The 17,483-nt window shown below is 35.5% G+C and overlaps 2 protein-coding genes and 1 non-coding gene across 4 annotated transcripts; 1 reads left to right on the forward strand and 2 right to left on the reverse strand.

Moving 5' to 3' along the window:
* Nucleotides 1–1,540: 1,540 nt before the first annotated feature.
* Nucleotides 1,541–2,104, reverse strand: LOC138882716 (uncharacterized). Its single transcript, XM_070163336.1, has one exon. The coding sequence runs from the start codon at nucleotides 2,102–2,104 to the stop codon at nucleotides 1,541–1,543; it is 564 nt and encodes a 187-aa protein (XP_070019437.1).
* Nucleotides 2,105–3,213: 1,109 nt separating this feature from the next.
* On the forward strand, nucleotides 3,214–3,325 carry LOC138884464 (small nucleolar RNA R71). The gene has a single exon (XR_011404657.1). It is a non-coding gene; the product is annotated as a small nucleolar RNA R71 (small nucleolar RNA).
* A 3,345-nt stretch (nucleotides 3,326–6,670) lies between these two features.
* Nucleotides 6,671–16,939, reverse strand: LOC104240716 (guanine nucleotide-binding protein subunit gamma 2-like). Of its 2 annotated transcripts, none has more exons than XM_009795589.2 (4): nucleotides 16,606–16,894; nucleotides 16,061–16,113; nucleotides 15,460–15,504; nucleotides 6,671–6,926 (listed from the first exon to the last, which is right to left on the reverse strand). In XM_009795589.2, the coding sequence occupies exons 1-4, from the start codon at nucleotides 16,864–16,866 to the stop codon at nucleotides 6,845–6,847; spliced, it is 441 nt and encodes a 146-aa protein (XP_009793891.1). In that variant the 5' UTR covers nucleotides 16,867–16,894; the 3' UTR covers nucleotides 6,671–6,844. The 2 variants fall into 2 exon arrangements, with proteins under 2 accessions (XP_009793891.1, XP_009793892.1); XM_009795590.2 differs by lacking the exon at nucleotides 6,671–6,926 and adding an exon at nucleotides 8,141–8,760 and having other exon boundaries at nucleotides 16,606–16,939.
* Between the last annotated feature and the right edge of the window lie 544 nt (nucleotides 16,940–17,483).

A 17,483-nucleotide genomic window follows, 5' to 3' on the forward strand; every position in this document is an offset into this window, starting at 1 on the left:
CAACCTTCTACTTGTGTAGTATATTGGATGCATGATTTTATCTTTTCACTCCCAAGAACTGCTCCCACAGCATAGTCCTTAGCATCACACATCAGCTCAAACGGTTTATCCCAGTTGGAGGCGACTATGATAGGTGTTGTTACCAATCTCTTCTTTAATTCCTCAAAAGCTATCCTGCAGTCATCAGAAAATACAAAAGGGTGATATTTTTCAAGCAATTTACACAAGGGGTTAGGAATTTTGGAAAAATCTTTTATAAATCTCCTATAGAAACCGACGTGCCCAAGAAAACTTTTGATTGCTCTGATAGAGGCGGGTGGTGGAAGCTTTTCTATCACATCAACCTTTGCACGATCCACCTCAATACCTTCACTTGACATTAGGTGTCCCAATATTATACCTTCCTGTAGCATGAAATGGCACTTTTTCCAGTTGAGTACCAGATTAGTCTCGATACACTTTTTCAAAACTTGCCTCAAGTTCACAAGGCAATCATAGAATGAATTCCCCACCACTAAGAAGTCATCCATGAAAACCTCCATTATCTCCTCTACCATATTTGTGAAGATGGCCATCATGCACCTTTAGAATGTGGTGGGTGCATTGCATAGGCCAAATGACATTCGCCAAAAAGTATAGATTCCATAAGGGCAGGTGAATGACATTTTCTCTATATCCTCCTGGGCAATGGAAATCTGATTATACCTCGAGTATCCATCCAGGAAGCAAAAGTGAGACCTCTCTGCCAATCTATCTAGCATCTTATCGATGAATTGTAGTGGGAAATGGTCTTTCCTGGTAGCCAAGTTCAACATCCTGTAATCCATACAGATTCGCCAACATGTGACTGTTCATGTAGAGACAACTCGTTCTTCTCATTTTTCGCTACTGTCATACCTCCCTTTTTAGGTACACACTGCACTGGCCTAACCCAGTTACTGTCAGAGATGGGGAATATGATTCCCACATCTAACCATTTAATCACATCCTTTTTCACCACTTCTTTCATATTGGGGTTCAACCCTCTTTGATGTTCTCTGGAAGGTTTGCTCCCATCTTCCAGCCAAATCTTATGCATACAGAAGGTCGGGCTGATCCGCTTAATATCCGCAATGGTCCATCCAATTGCAGTCTTGCACTCAGTTAGTACCTACAAAAGCTGTTCTGCCTGCACATCTAACAAACTGGATGAGATAATAACGGGTAGAGTTGAGTTAGGTCCTAAGAATGCATACCTGGGATGAGAGGGCAGTGGCTTCAGTTCCAACTTTGGTGGCTCTTCTATTGACGGCTTAGCTGGAGGAGTTTTTCTTTCCTCCAAGTGCAAAGGCTCAAATTCAAGCTCCTTTTTCCAAAAACCTTGGCCTTCAAGAGCCAGTACCCACTTTGCCAAGTCTTCACTATTAGCTTCATCTAAGTTCATGAGACAAGCTTCTAGGGGGTCTTTAACGTTCAATACTTAATCGTCCTCCTCCAACACTACACCCACCGCATCTATTAGAGAGTAATTGGAAAATTCACTGGGTCTGTGCATAGATTTCTACACGTTAAATGTTATCTCTTCATCGTTTAATCTCATCTTAAGCTCTCCATTTTCACAATCAATTAAAGCTCTCCCAGTGGCCAAAAATGGTCTTCCCAAAATTATGGGAATTTCCTCGTCAACCCGACAATCAAGGATGACAAAATCTGTTGGGAACACAAACTTCCTAACCTGCACCAATACATCATCTAGAATCCTAGATGACCTCTTCATGGTTCGGTCAGCCAGCTGTAATAGCATAGATGTGGGTCTAGCTCTTCCAATCCCTAGTCTTTTGTAGATAGCTAGGGGCAAAAGATTTATGCTAGCTCCCAGATCACACAGTGCCTTAGCAAAAGCAAAGTTGCCTATTGTGCAAGGGATTGTGAAACTCCCTGGATCAGACAGCTTCTCGACTATAGAACTTGCCACAACAGCACTGCATGTTTGAGTCAGAGTAACCGTGGCCAAGTCTTGAAAGTCAAAGTTGTGGGACATCAAGTTCTTCATCATCTTTGCATACCCAAGAATTTCCTTTAAATCATCAATCAATGGAATGTTTACCTGAATTTGCTTCAACATCTCCAAAATTTCTTGTATTGCTCATCTTTTTTATATTTGGCCAATCTTTGTGGGAATGGTGTTGTAGGTCGTTTCTTTCTTGTGATTTGGTTTTGCTCTTGTTTAGGCACTGCTTCTATTGTCGGTTCCGGTGTAGCCTCAATCTCTTTCGCAACCTCATCTTCTTTGTTGGTGTTCTTTTGCGTATTCTGTACCATCACTTCAGTTAAACCTGCTGAATCATCTATATCAATGGGTACTGGCACCAGTGTCTCAATCGGCCTGCTTTCGCGAGCAACTTCTTGCTCCAGATCTAAGTCCCTACCATCAGCTGCTTCGGGCCCTGCTATTTTGGATTGATTTGTGTGTCTGCAGGTTTCGTCCCATGAGGACGATTGTTTAGGGCCATGGAAATCTGTCCTAACTGGATCTCAATATTCTTAATCACCGACTCATGCGAGTCTACCCTATCAGCTAGTTTTCCAGTGGACCCAATCACTTGTTGCATCATTCCCTCGAGTTTAGCAAACACATCTTCATGTCTCACAATCTGTTGTTGTGGAGGTTGTTGATAAGCCTGCTGCTGATTTTGCTAGTTGTACCCATGTTGCCTCTGGTAAGGCACCATTTGCCCCTATGGTCGCATAGCTCCATGATTATTGTTGTTATTGTACTGCTGCTGAGCTGGTTTGCATTGTTGATTCTGCTGACCCCAATTCTGACCACCTGGTCTCGGTCCCCCGTAGTTAGCCACATAATTCATGTTCTCCTGATATTGTTGACTATCACCTTCGGCACTCCATGAGTAGACATATGGTTGGTTAATGCATGATGTACATAGACCCCCATTGGTTGCATCAACTATATGTACCTACTGCTTCTGGTATGATTCTTCAACCTTCTTGGAGAGGATGCTCATTTGTGTTATTAGAGTGACCATATTTTTAGCTATAAAGTTAGCCAGGTCTAGAGAGCGTTTCTTGTTGTCCATCGTGAGTTTTGTGACATCTTGTCAAGTAGGATCTTGCTCTCTCTGAATGTTTTGCTCAAAAATGCTCCACCTGCTGAAGCATCAACATTGGCTTTCAAACTATCTGCCAAACCCACTTTGCCCCAACATCTGCTCCGAAATACCATGATATGGACACGTAACCAGTAGACCCTTGAATCTCTCCCACGTTTCGTGTAGTGTCTCAGTTGGTTTCTATTTGAAGCTCAATATCTCATCAATTTGCTGAGCATTCTTACTGGGTGGATGAAATTTGCTCAAATATTGCTTGGCTAATTCCTCCCAAGTAGTGATGGAGTTGATGGGGAGTGAATTAAGCCAAGTCTGAGCTGCTCTTGTCACTGAGAATGGAAACAACAGCAAACGTATTGCTTTCGGTGTCACGTTGTGTTGCCTCTGCATGGCGCAAATTGATAGCAAATTCTTGAGATGATGCTGAGGATATTCAATGTATGACCCAGAGACTAGTCCCTTATTCTGCAACAGATGTAGCATGTTATTTGTGATCTGGAATGAATCTGCTTGTATCAGGGACTACAATAGCAGTTGCTAAGTTGTTAGTTGTGGGTTGTGCCCAATCATATAGTGTCGCTTCTGGCACAAGAGGTGTCGCACCCTGATCATTTAGGTCATTTGCGTTGTTCCTGTTGTTTGGGTCATTCACGTTGTCTCTGTTGTTTAGATTATCGTCTTCCATATCTGGTTCAATTTTTTTGGGTGAGTTCTATTGTTGTTTGCCTTTCCTATTTGCACGGTTCAATGCCCTCAACACCTTCTCAGGATCTGATAATGCTTCCAGTTCTTAGAATTTCAATGATCAAATTAAATTGTCAAAAATTAACTACACTAAAAAAAATTGCACTTCTTTTTCACTGCAATCAATAACACTGTTAATTTTCCGGCAACGGTGCCAAAATTTGATCACGCCCAACTATGCCTTATAAAAGGACAAAGTGATCACTGCAAATATATTTCGGTTAACAAGTCTGGAGTCAAATTCCACATGGAATTAACCTATCAATCACAGCTATTGGACGCACAGAAATTTACGTATTCAATCTTCAGAGATATTTGAGTAACAATTTGGGTGTTTATAAACTAAATATTACGTAATAAAAATGCAGTAATTAAGAACTAGCTATAAACTGGTTGTAAGCAAGAATGAGAAAGGTCAAAGGTTATGATTTCCCCTCTTGTCAGAATCTTTTCCGCTATGTTTGCTATAAATTTGCCTAAGTCTTCTCTATCGATCATGAGCACTCTGACTTCGTAACTCTCTTTCGAGTAATTACAACAATATACTAGACATATTCTCCCGAATTACGCTAGCTGGCCTTAGTTACAACTCACTTAGATCGCACCCAAGGTTTTGTTATCCCTAATCCCACCTTTAAACCCTTCGTATTGATCCCTCATATACGTCAGGAGTGGTGTTGTTCAACAACTACCTAAATATACACTCTCTCCCGAGTAATGCATACTAAATAGGCACAACTGATTGAGGACCCTTCAATCAACAACAATCACAATATAGTTGAACAAATAGAGAAAATATTAAGGCAAATCTATATTAACATATCAGAAATTCATCCTCCAAGAGGTTCCATCAAAACCCTAGATTAAGAGTTTAGCTACGCATAATCGTTTTTACAATCATAACAGTAGAATTCATCATTAATGATCAAAACAAGAGGAAGAAAGGTCAAACTCTATGTCGAATCTTTCGCCTTGCCTTTTGCCTCTTCTTGCCTTCAATAATCCTTCAAAAACCTTGATACCCTCTTTTTGGGCGAGCTGGGCTTTTTATAGATTAAGGAGAGTTGCCCTCGAACTTACAAATTCACCCCTGAAAATAACGTTCCTCGAAGTGACGAGCGCGTCCACGCTTGGGCCGCGCATATAGCATTCTTTTCTGCCTGACGAGCGCGGCTTGAGCGCGGACGCGCTTGGCCTGCGCTCCTGGAGTTCAACTGTCTTCTATTTTTTTCCTTCTTCTTTCACGCGCATTTACCTCCGGTTGGCCTTCCTTGCTCCAAATTAGCTCCAAACACTGTTCAATGTTCTCATAATCAAGACTTGCTCCTGCAAAGCACAAAATTCATTATTAGAGCCATTTTTTATCATTTAACCTTCATATAGCAATAAAGTATAGCTAAGTTGGGGCGTAACTGGTCGCTAAACTACATGAATATAGCCTATTATCAAGAAGCGATGAGTATATAGAATTTAACTTTTGATAGCTTTTAAAATTTTCTAATTTATAAGCATATTTTAGTCTATAATAATATGTAACTTGTCTTATTTTTATATTATTACGCAGTTTATTTTTGTGAAAAGTTATTTGTAATTATTTTTAGATAACAATGATGCAACATATTGTTTTACTTGGACGCCGTTGTGAATGGAAAAGCCTACACAACTTCATCACCGAGGAAGAAGCCAAATGCTACAGACTACAGTATTATTTTGAACTACTTAAATGTCTAATTTTTAATTTGAAATTGAATAAATTTTGGTTGATGTTAATCAAGAAATTAGTTTAATTGATCTTTGAAAAATAAAAAGAGACACATAAACCGGAACAATTAATATTATACACGGAAGATATTAACTTTTAATTTCTCGTATTCTCTCTTGTCGTTTTTTTTTTTGTTTGGTAAGTTTGGTTTGGAGAACAGATAGTAACTCCAAATTTTGTAACTTCAATTTTATTTCTTACACTCTATTATAATATTGGTCTTTTTAATTAGTTCAAATTCAGTTACACTCGTCCCATGATTATTTTGTAATCAGAACTAGCATTGTGACTGTTCTTCAATCTAAAGTCTAGACCAGGCAACTAGGCCGGTTCAGACCGGATCCAATCAATATTTTTTCTAACTCGAGACCCAGACCCAATATTTTATTTCTTTTAACTCACATTATTTTCATTTTAATTCATCAAAAGATTTTCGATTTTACATTTCTTTTTATGTTCTTGATCGTGCCCGAATAGAGAATGGGCACGAAGCCCTCTCCCCGTTCTAGTATCCAAACAGGCCAGCCGTTCTAAGTTTCAGGGTGGTCATTCTATTCTCAAGTCTTAATTGTGAAAATAGCACGGACTAGCCAGTTTTCGGACTGGTAAATAAAAAATAGCCAGCGTTTGCACATTAAAAAAAGCTACTATTTTGCTGTAACACAGAAAGTTCCAGCATAATATACTGGAGATTGGTGCACCTGTGTATGAACTTCAAGCATATTATGCTGGAACTCCAGCACACGAAAAATTCCAGCATAATATACTGGAGATTGGAGCACCAGTGTATGAACTTCCAGCATATTATGTTGGACCAGTATATTATGTTGGAACTCCAATATATTATGCCGGAAGTTCACATGTAAAAAATTGGAACTCCAGTATAATATGCTAGAATATTTTTTGGATTTTGAACAGTATTATCGTTCAGATTTATCTTTACATAAAAAGTGACTAAATTTCGATTACTTTTAAAATTGTGGTTATTTTCAATTACCACTTGTAAATCTGACTATATTTAATTTTCACCCGCACTTTAGTATAATATTGTAAGGACCAATTTGAGTAATGTTGGCCCCTAGGGTAGTTTTTTCTCACTTATCTTTTAACATGACACCTGATACAACATTATAAAAAGCACATATACAAATAAAAATATCTGATTGTATGTATATAAAAAGAAAAATCCAAATGTTTTCCTTAATTTCTTTGGTTTTTTTGGTGAAAAGGGAATTCAAATCCATCGTTTGTTACGTCTTGACCCATTGGCTCCTTGAAACCATCTATCCCACTTAACATCTGATGGGCCTTTTGTCCTGCAAAAGCAAACCAACATTTTATTTCGTTTGGACGGTTTGAAATTCCATCCCTCTACTTATCTTCACTTAAATATCATATTAAGAAATTTAACTTCAACAATTGCCTACCAAGAAAATAAGTATAAAATACAAAATTAATCGGTCGTTTGAACTAATTACTTTCATTAGTCAAAAAATATATAAATATGTATACTTTTTATACATAATACACATATACAAAACCTATTATTTTTTGGAGCGACTAAAAATATATATTTCGTAAGAGATTAACCATACGCACACACACACACCAAGGGGACCGAAAGTGAAGCCCCTAAAAGATTAGGGGGGAAATAAAAGAGAAGCAACGATAGGACGCGAGTGATGATAATATAATTAAATCTGCAGAAGATACAGTTAAAGTGCAATTTATAAACTAGGCGGCAGAGCCGACCATATAAATAAAATACAATAAAATAAATTAGGTGGCTTAGCCAACCATAATGCAAGAGTAATATAAATAAACTTGATTGTTATTGAAACTGAAATTGATATTACAATTCAAAAACTTATAATAGTATGTAATCTACGTACAATCCGCACTCAATAGTGAGTGAAAACAGCCGTTGATGTATTATAGTACCCAACAAGAGTCGGGGTCGAATTCATCAAGGAGTTTGTGTAGGGTGATAGGGTAGATACTTGATGAGAGTACGTGAAACAACTCAATTGCGCTTCCAAACAAAGGGTGTTTGTTTTCCTAATTAAAACTAAGAAATTTAAACTAATTGCAATTAACTAGAAAGAGAATAATTATTTTTTATATTTTAATCAATTGGGAAAAGCCTAGGGATGTAACTTTCGCCTAGGTGCCAACCTAATGGGTAAATCACGTTAATGTTTGTTTTGTTGATCGGGGTGTACTATAAATTTCAATTCTCAAGTACCCACTCAATACTTCTCAGATATATAGTGGTTATGCCCAAATTGGCTTTCTCAAGTCCAATTGGGTATTAATTCAAACAGTTGATATGAGTTCAAGTCAGGTTTTCTCTATCTCTAGTTCAAACCCTTTAATTAGACTAGCCAAAACCTTAACTAGCCCAATTCCTTGTTAGCCAAGTTTTCCTAGACTAAGTCTCTCTTTCTCAAGTAAGAACCAAGTCAAATAGGAATGAATCATTGTTTGTAACTATTAATTCTAGAAATAATGCATAAACAAGGCTAAATAATAAATACTCAATTATAAACAAGAACTGAATTTAATAACTCAGGGTCACAATTAAGATTAATTGATAAAACTAATGATTCTTTACCAATATTTTTCACTACTTTTCCAGAAGGATAAAAGATAACTACTACAGATGCTTACAATACAAAACTTCTAAAAAGTGTTTCCTGTCTATTTATAGTGCCCTGAAATTCGTTGACAAAAATGCCCTTCGGGAGATTTTGCGGCAGCACAATTCCATGTGCAGTCCGCACTTTTCTTCTCTTCTTCAGTTGGAGGATTTCTGCAGCTGTACTATTCCATCTGTTGCTGCACTTCAGCGACTACGGCTGCATTTTTTCATCTACAAACCGCACTTTAGCGAGGCTTCATACTTGGTCTTCTTGCACCTTCTTTGAACTTTTCCAATAATGTCAGTGTGACCAGCTTTTGCGGTCGCATAATTTGGTGCGCGGACCACACTTGTTTAAACTCCTCTAAGGCTCAGGTGTCTTCTCTGCGTTCGCATGTGTATTTCTGCGGACCGCACTTTAGCCTGATGTACTCTTTCTTGCCTTTTTGAGCCTGAATACTCCTTTTTTAAGTTAGAATCGTTCGTTAAGGTCACATCCTCCAACAAGCCTATAATTTGCACAATTTCATCAGTTTAGGAACAAGAATCAACACTTTCGGACTAAAATTAAAGCAAGAAGGTACTAGCAAGTGGTTAAAATCCACACTTATCAGTATGCTAGAGGGAGTAAGCTCTAACCAATTCTAGAGAGAGAGGGAAAAAAATTCTTTCTCAAGTGATAGTGTAATGTATTGTATTTTTACAAGTGATAGGGGGAAATATTTATAGTCAAAAACTAAAATAAGATAGCGTTTCCTAATGTTATTGATGATGTCATTAGAAGTAAGTGCTTGTTGATATCGTGAATGATGCCAGTTGTGTTGTCAATATTTTGTCATACTGAAGTAATCCCTGATTATTTTCTCATAAAATTATATCGGGGTCTTCTGATGATGATGATTTTTCAGACAAAGATGCTTGATATTATTGACCTGGAATTTGTATCTTGACTTGGTGAAGAACTTTTTTCATTTACTGGATAAAATTAAGTTTGTTGCTGGAATTGGCTAATTGTGCAGCTGCAATAGATTTCTGCTACAAAAATAAAAATTGGGCAGCATCTGTTATGGCTAGATATTGTGGATTAGCCAAAAACCACTTGTCTATGCTGGGTAATATGCTACAGATGGATCCCAATTTTTGTACCACTTGTAGTGGCCTTGGAGATCTAATCATGATAGTCTTTTGTGTCCTAGTTTGTGGAAGAAAAAATTCTGGGAGTAGATCTACGAAATGTGAAATTTGTGAGAAAACTAGAGGAGTGTGGGTATTTGTTGCTCACTAGAAAATCTGTGGCAAAAATAGTCATATCCTTGTTTTACTGGCAAAGGGAGAACTTCAACCTTATGACCGTAAGCAGGCCACCACTGATGCATAAATCACTGAGGGAATTCAGAGGTTAATTGTTTATCCTGGAGGATAAACCATGAATATTTTCCTAGTTGGTTTTGGAAGGTGAAAGCATTCATTCACGCTACGTGGTAGTCATAATAATTATAAAATTGTGGATCAAAAGGTTGAGAAACCTTTTTGTATTTAGCTAGATATGTTCCGCATTCTTTTGGTGAGAATATTTTTTTTAATCCACACCGTAGTATGTATGACATATGACTGTGTCTTCTTATCTTTTTAGGGTTTAAATAAGCAAGATTTGGTGTATGTAAGAATGAACTCATAGTATTTTTTAGTATAGTTAGGAGTTTTTTTTGTATGAAATTGGTTAAAGGGCTAAGTATTTGCTTAGCTACCTCTTGGGGATTGGAATTTAAGAATTCTGGTTCAATTTGAATAAGTGGTTAGACACTTTCATTCTTAATATAAGTGGGTTCCTCAGAGTAGGAGCCTTTGCATGAAGAAATAGATTATGGCACTGGTGTCGAATGCACCATGTTTTTGTTTTGTGGGATGTTGGATAGACATCTAGTGCGTGCAATGGGGCTTTTAGCCTTCACTGATTTTTGTGTGGTGCTTTTAGCAACCACGGAATATGAGAAAGTTGTATGGCTTTGGGCCGCCACGAGGTTGGAAGAAGATGCTTGGATTTGTGCCGCCTTATTAGAACAATAATTTTGATACAATTGATATTGATCTCTCAGTTATTTTCTAAAAAGGCCAAACATGGTCATTTGATCTTTGAATCCCATGAGTTGGCGCATAAATCCTTCATTTGACCAAGGAAAAGACATAGTCTGGGCTAGTTGAGTTTGAGCTTGTTGAGATTCTTCTTTCTCAACTTGGTCTGCCCATTTCTCTGGATTGGAAATAGAATGGGCTCTGAATTTTCTAAGAAATAAGCTTGAGGAACCCCGCTCATGGTTTAGGCTAGCTTGGTCTGGTTGTGTCTTTTGAGGGTTGCTTGGAGGCAACTGAAATGATTTTTCATTAGGATACAACATCTGTTTGGGATTGTTTAGGTATTGATTCAGTCATATTTCCCTCTGGCAGAGGAAGAGCAGGTATTTGAGTATCCGAAATTTCTGTCTTTTTTTTCCTAAGCATTTTATCTCCCTTGCAAAAATTCTAGAATAAAACAATCTGAAATACAGTTTAAGCTCCCTTTAGTATCAGAGCCATGGAAGGAAGTAAGGATTATTATTCTTATTTTTAACTTGTTGTTATGTGGAATTTATGGATCAATAAACTTAGATTTATGAACACATGGATCAATAAATTTTTCACCTAATTACTTGCAAATATGACTATGGCTTTCTTCCACCCTTTTTCTTCCCCTCACAAAAATTTCTTCCTTTCTCCAACTTCAAGGAGCTTAAACTGTATTTCAGATTTTCTTACCCCGAGAATTTTTGTAGGGAAGATAAAATGCCTAGGAAAACAAAGACAGAATTTTTGGATACTCAAATACCTGCTCTTCCTCCACTGGAGGAAAATATGACAGAAGCAGTACCCAAACAGTCCCAAACAGATGTTGTATCCCAACAACAAATCATTTCAGTTACCTCCAACCAACCCTCAAAAGACACAATTGGACCAAGCCAGCCAAATATAGAAAACCATCAGATTATGCTATGAGCGGAGTTCCCCAAGCTTATCTCTTAGAAAATTCAGAGCTCATTACAATTTTCATTTAAAAAAAGTGGACAGACTTGGTTGAGGAAAAAGAATCTCAACAAGCTCAAACTCATCTAAGCCAAACCATGCTTTCTCCTTGGTCGGATGAAGAATTCATCCATTGGCGCTAATTCATTGGATTCAAAAATCAAATAACCATGCCTGGACTTTTTCAGAAAATAACTGAGAGATCAATATCAATTGTATCAAAATTATTGTTCGAATGTGGCGCCACAAAGCCACGCATCTTCTTTCAACCTCGTGGCGGCCCAAAGCCACACAGACTCCTCACGTCATGTGGTTGCTAAAAGCACCACACAAAAATCAGTAGAGGCTAAATGCCCCATTGCACGCACTGGATGTCTATCTGACATCCCACACAAAATACAAGCGCGGTGCATTCGGCACCCAATCAAGCACTTTCCTCATCAGTGCTACAACCTATTTTTTCAAGCAAAGGCACCTCCGAGGAACCCACTTACATTAAGAATGAAAGAGTTTACCCATTTGTTAAAATTGAACCAGAATTCTGGCATTCCAATCCCCAAGAGGTAGCTAAATAAATACTTAGCCCTTTAGCCAATTCCATATAAAAAAACTCCAAACTATACCCAAAAATATTATAAGTTCATTCTCACAGATACCAAATCCTGCTTATTTAAACCTTACAAATATAAGTAAACCCAGTCATATGTCACACATATCACAGTGTGGATTAACAAAATAATCTCACCAAAAGAATAGGGAACACATCCAGCTAAATACTAAAAGCTTCTCAATCTTTTGGACCATAATTTTATAATTATTATGACTACCAAGCAGTGTGAATGAATGCTTTCACCTTCCAAAACCAACTTGAAAAATATTCATGGTTTATCTTCCGGGATAAACTATTAACTTCTGAATTCCATCAGTGGTTTATGCATCAGTGGTGGCTATGCTTACGGTCATAAGGTTGAAATTATCATTTCGCCAGTAAAAAATGAATATGACTATTTTTGCCACAGGTATTCTAGTGAGCAACAAATACTCATACTCTAATTTTCCCACATATTTTACATCCTGTGGATCTACTCCCAGAAATTTTTCTTCCACAAACCAGAAGGACACAAAGGACTACCGTGGTTAACCCCCCAAGACCACTGTAAATGGTACAAAAATTGAGATCCGTCTGAAGTATATGTCCCAGTAATAGACAAGTGATTTTTGACTAATCCACAATATCTGGCCATAATGGATTCTGCCCAAATTTCATTTTTACAGCAGAAATCTATTGCAGCTGCACAACTAGCTAATTCCAGCAGCAAACTTGATTTTATCCAGCAAATAGAAAAAATTCTCTACCAAATCAAGACACAAATTCTAGGTCAACAATGTCAAGCATCTTCGTTTGAAAAATCATCATCATCATCATTAGAAGACCCCGATATAATTTTCTAAGAAAATAATCATGGATTATATCAGCATGACAACATATTGACATCACAGCTGATATCATCCATGACATCAGCAAGCACTTACTCCTAATGACAACATCAATGACATAAGGAAAAACTATCTTATTTTAGCTTTTGGCTATAAATAATCCCCCCCCCCCAATCACTAATAAAAACATACTACATTACACTACCACTTGAGAAAGAATTCTCTCCCTCTCTCTAAAATTGGTTAAAGCTTACTCGCTCTAGTATACTATTATAAGTTTTTAGCTTGTAATATCAAGTTTTCAATTTTAATAACAATCAAGTTTATATTATATTACTCTAACATTATGATTGGCTAAGCCACCTAATTTATTTTATTGCATCTTATTTATATGATCGGCTCTGTCACCTAGTTTAATTATTTCACTCTAATTGTATCTTCTTCAGGTTTAAGTATATTATCGTCACTCGTTTCTTGTCCTTACTTATCTTTTATTTTTTTCTAATTTTTTACGAGTTTCGCTTCCGGTCTCCTTTCACTTATAAGAACACACTACATGCAATAATTTCCCTATCAAGTTTTGTTTCCAGGAGGTTCAAACTTGCAACGTGCATCTAACTCACACATTACGTATTGTATTTTTAATACTAGACCAAAGCCCTTGGGACTACTAGTCTCTTTTATTAGTTGTGTCACATAACTTTTTTAGATAGTGATTACTATTTTATGTTAAAATTAGAGATATTTAAGTCAAACTTCAAAAATAAAGTAGAATTTGAAGATCTCTGTGCTACGTATGTCTTTCTTCTTTTCATTTGTAAACTAAGCAAGAGAAATGAGGAAATTTCATCTCGAAGCAATTGATGTTGTTGTTCAAAATAACTTTTTTCCCCTAATTGCTCATAACGAAACCATAATTTCTTTGTGAAAGGTCATATATAATCTAATAGCATGTTTGGCCAAGCTTCTAAAATTAGCTTATTTTGAAGCATTTATTTTCAAAAGTGTTTTTTTAGAAATAGTTGGTGAGAAGCAGTTTATATGTTTGGTTAATTAATTTGAAAAACACTTTTGAGCAGCAATTAATATTTAGTCAAACTTGTAAAAAGTGTTCTAAGTGTATTTTTCTCAAAAGTGGTTTTGGGAAGCAGCTATTTTTTCCGCTTCTACTTCTGCTCAAAAGCTTTTCTTTCTTCTAAAAACTTAGCCAAACACTTTAACTTTTAAAAAAAAACTCTTGAAAAATTTGCTTTTGGCCTTGGAAAAGCTAGTCCAAGAAAGCTATAAGCTATTGTTTTCCATCCACCATGCTTTCAAACTCTGTGAAGCCCAAAAGAGGAATACCATTATGGTTGAAATGATGTCTAAATTTATAGGTGAAATGACACAAAAAAAGCACCAAAAAATGTGGTGCATCTGATGGGGCTGTTCTTTTCTTAATTAGAGATTTCGGGTTCGAGTTATGAGTTGGAAAAATCTTTGGTAAGGAGCGCTTCCCCTAGATAGGGCCCTGCGCGGCGTGAATTCGAATATAGTCGGGTTCCAATGTAGGTAAAGTACACCAGATGTGAAACCAAAAAAAGAAATGACACAAATATAACAATGTTATTTCTTGTAGGGAGTCACGACAAAGTCTATTTTCTTTTTGGTTTTTCATTCTATGTTGTACTCATTGGGGTCCGACTAAATTCGAATTCGTATTGGAAAGTCCCACATTGAAGGTAAAATGCTCTCTTACAAAGGTAATTTTATACCTAGGAATCGAACTCGATACCGTTGAAAAATAATACTTATCACTCCATTATAACTTTCGTTAATAATCCCGATAAAGTTTGATATTTAAGCAAATAAGAATAGAAGGACGGGTTCATTATCCATATGAACGATGCCTACTGACACTCCGTTTGAAGAAAAAAATTATTGTGGGAGGTTGTAGCACTAATATTCCACTCTTGGAAAAATAGAATTAAAACGGGGGGTTTACATTTCGTTGGTCTTATTTCAACTTCATCTAAATTAATATTTTTGGAATCAATTTTATTAACCAAAACTAAACATATTTTACAGAATATAATCTAAGAAATTGCAAAATGAAGAACTAACTAAACACTACTAGCTACAAAAACAGTGATTAGAAAAGTTGGCTTAATTTACAAGACACTATGGAGACCCATTGAATCTCTTTAGGGGTCCTTTTGGTATCTTTACACAAATAGCCGGTCGGATTTACTGTTTATTTTTTCTAACCGGTATATATAGATTATTCATTAATTAGGCACGGTCATACACAAATTATACGTAGATTATACACATATTATACATTCATCAATTATAGTTGCTTTAAGTGGTTGGGTAAACAGCTATTTAGGTTGATTCTTCTTTTGTAATTTATGTGATGGCCTATGTCTTCAAAGTTTAGAAATAAAACACCTTTTTAAATTTTATAATACTAGATATACTATAAAATTTGTATAGCAATAAGATTTGAAACTTGTAGTACAAACATATAAAAATTTATGGCTATAATAACTTCCCATTAAAGACAAAATGAGAAGCTTAAATTTAAATCATTCTCAATTATAAAATTTGTCATTATTTTGAAAAATGGTCAATAAGAAAATAGTGTTATATTTGCTTATGGAGGCAGCTGAAATAGAAAATACGAATTGAAAAATTAAAACTCATAAAAAGTGTAAATTTGTGATAATTCTTACACTGGAAGCAGAGCATCTGGTTTGGATTCTACAATTGAAAGAAATCTGCAACAAAAAAATAACAATAATAAAAAGCAGACTCAACTTAAGATTTTTTCTTATAATTTTGAGATAATAAATTTAAGATAGTTTATTTCATTTTAAAAATCCATGTATATGATAATCACTTTTTATTAATAAAATAAGGAAAAAAATTTACAAAATACATGAAGGAATTTGGAAGGAAAAGAAAGAATAAAAGAGAATATAAGGAAATAATTTTATAAAGAAATTCAGAAAATAGCCGAGATAAATCTTTATTTTGTACATTTTTGCGTAACTCACTTTTACAAATAATTTACATATCTTCTTATGATGTTCCAGATTGTTAATACAGTCATACATCTCTATAACAATATCTCTATATAACTAGTTAACCACCATTCAATTATAAAAGCCACAATTTTTTGGAATCGATTTTTATATTATGTTATAATATATATCATTTATAATAGCACCTCACTATAATAGCAAAAAAATATCAGAACAAACGAGGTTATTATAGAAAAGTTTGGCTATATAAGAAAAAAAGCGATGTAGAAATGAATAATCTAAAACTTACTCTTTGCAGACTACGGAGGCCTCTCCATATGATTCAAGCTGCTCCATTTCTTCCTGCAATATGAATTTACAACACCTAACTTCAAACTCAAATAATAACCAATAACAACACCAACAACAACAACAACAACAATAATAATAATAATAATAATAAGTAGCTTATGTTTTATACTTTGATCAGCGTATAAAGCTCAATCAGGTAACTTAGTAAAATAATTACAAATGGTATTATGATCAACATTAATCAATAACCCGATGAAAGTGTTAACTAATCTAATATTACAAATTAAGTTGCAATGAAAAAATCTTTAACCAATCAATATATATAATTTAAATAAATTAAAAAAGAAGAAGAAAGGATATTTCTAAAAGGGTAAGAGCTTATATCATCTAACAGACCACATCGTGCTCAATCAAATAATAAACACCGACAATGATTTGGTTTATCTGCCCGACTTAGTAGAAAGATAAATATTGTTCTATATTTCATCAACACAAAAATCATGCCTTATCAACTATAAAAGAAAATATTAAAAAAATGAAGACCTGAATAAACTGAATTTGCTGATCGAGAGAAGCAATGGCAGCAGCCATACGATGTTTCCCCATAACAAAATTAACAGTTGTTCTTGAAATAGGTTTTATAATTGTGTCAGCCATAGATGAAGAAGGAGAAAGAACTTCTGTTTGAAGCTCATTATCAAGTTCTTGTGAAATTGATGGTGACTCCATTAAAGCTAAGATCAAGAAAATGGAGATATGATAAAAGCTTTTTCTTGGGTTTTGGCGGGTTGTATTTTTTTTCATTTTAAATAAGAAATGAGAAACCAATAATGAGTAGTCAAGGTTGGGGTTGCGTGAAAGCAGATCAAAACTGGCAGTATGGTCAAAAGGTTGGTGGGAAATGCGAGTCACATAGTATTGGTATCCCGGGATTATTATACCATCAAACTTTTCTATAACAATTTTGTATACTTTTATATTTTTGTGTTCTTATACTAAAATGTTGTTTTATAAAATATATATTATAATATAATATAGAAAATTGATTTCAAAAAAATTTAGCTGTTATAATAAAATATTATTATATATATGATTATTACATAAAGATCTGACCGTATAAAATTTGTTGCTCTTTTGAGTTACAATATAAAGTAGCAGCATGGTCAAAAAGGTTGGTGGAGAATGGGAGATAGAGAGTCTTGGTATCTAACACGTAGAGGCGGACCTACCCTTCGGGTGGAGTCATCCACCCCTAATAATATAAAACATATATATATATATATAAGTAATGTGTATGGTGACCTTACCCTTCTCTCGATGAGATAGAGAGGTTATTTCCGAAAAATCCTCGGCCAAAAGGAGCAAACATAATAAAGTAGGATATTTTTTTTAAGTGGGAAATTATTTAAAGCTATAATACA

This window comes from Nicotiana sylvestris, chromosome 12 (assembly GCF_000393655.2).
Source record: "Nicotiana sylvestris chromosome 12, ASM39365v2, whole genome shotgun sequence".
In the NCBI taxonomy this organism is placed as follows: domain Eukaryota; kingdom Viridiplantae; phylum Streptophyta; class Magnoliopsida; order Solanales; family Solanaceae; genus Nicotiana; species Nicotiana sylvestris.

Bases quoted from the DNA above. Each gene is read 5' to 3' on its own strand.
- LOC138882716 (XM_070163336.1), bottom strand. From the start codon at position 2,104: ATGTTGAAGCAAATTCAGGTAAACATTCCATTGATTGATGATTTAAAG.
- LOC104240716 (XM_009795589.2), bottom strand. From the start codon at position 16,866: ATGAAAAAAAATACAACCCGCCAAAACCCAAGAAAAAGCTTTTATCAT. The intron at 16,114-16,605 runs GTCTTCATTTTT...TTCATATTGCAG, and splicing joins AGCAAATTCAGTTTATTCAG to GAAGAAATGGAGCAGCTTGA. The intron at 15,505-16,060 runs GTAAGTTTTAGA...TTTTTGTTGCAG, and splicing joins GCCTCCGTAGTCTGCAAAGA to ATTTCTTTCAATTGTAGAAT.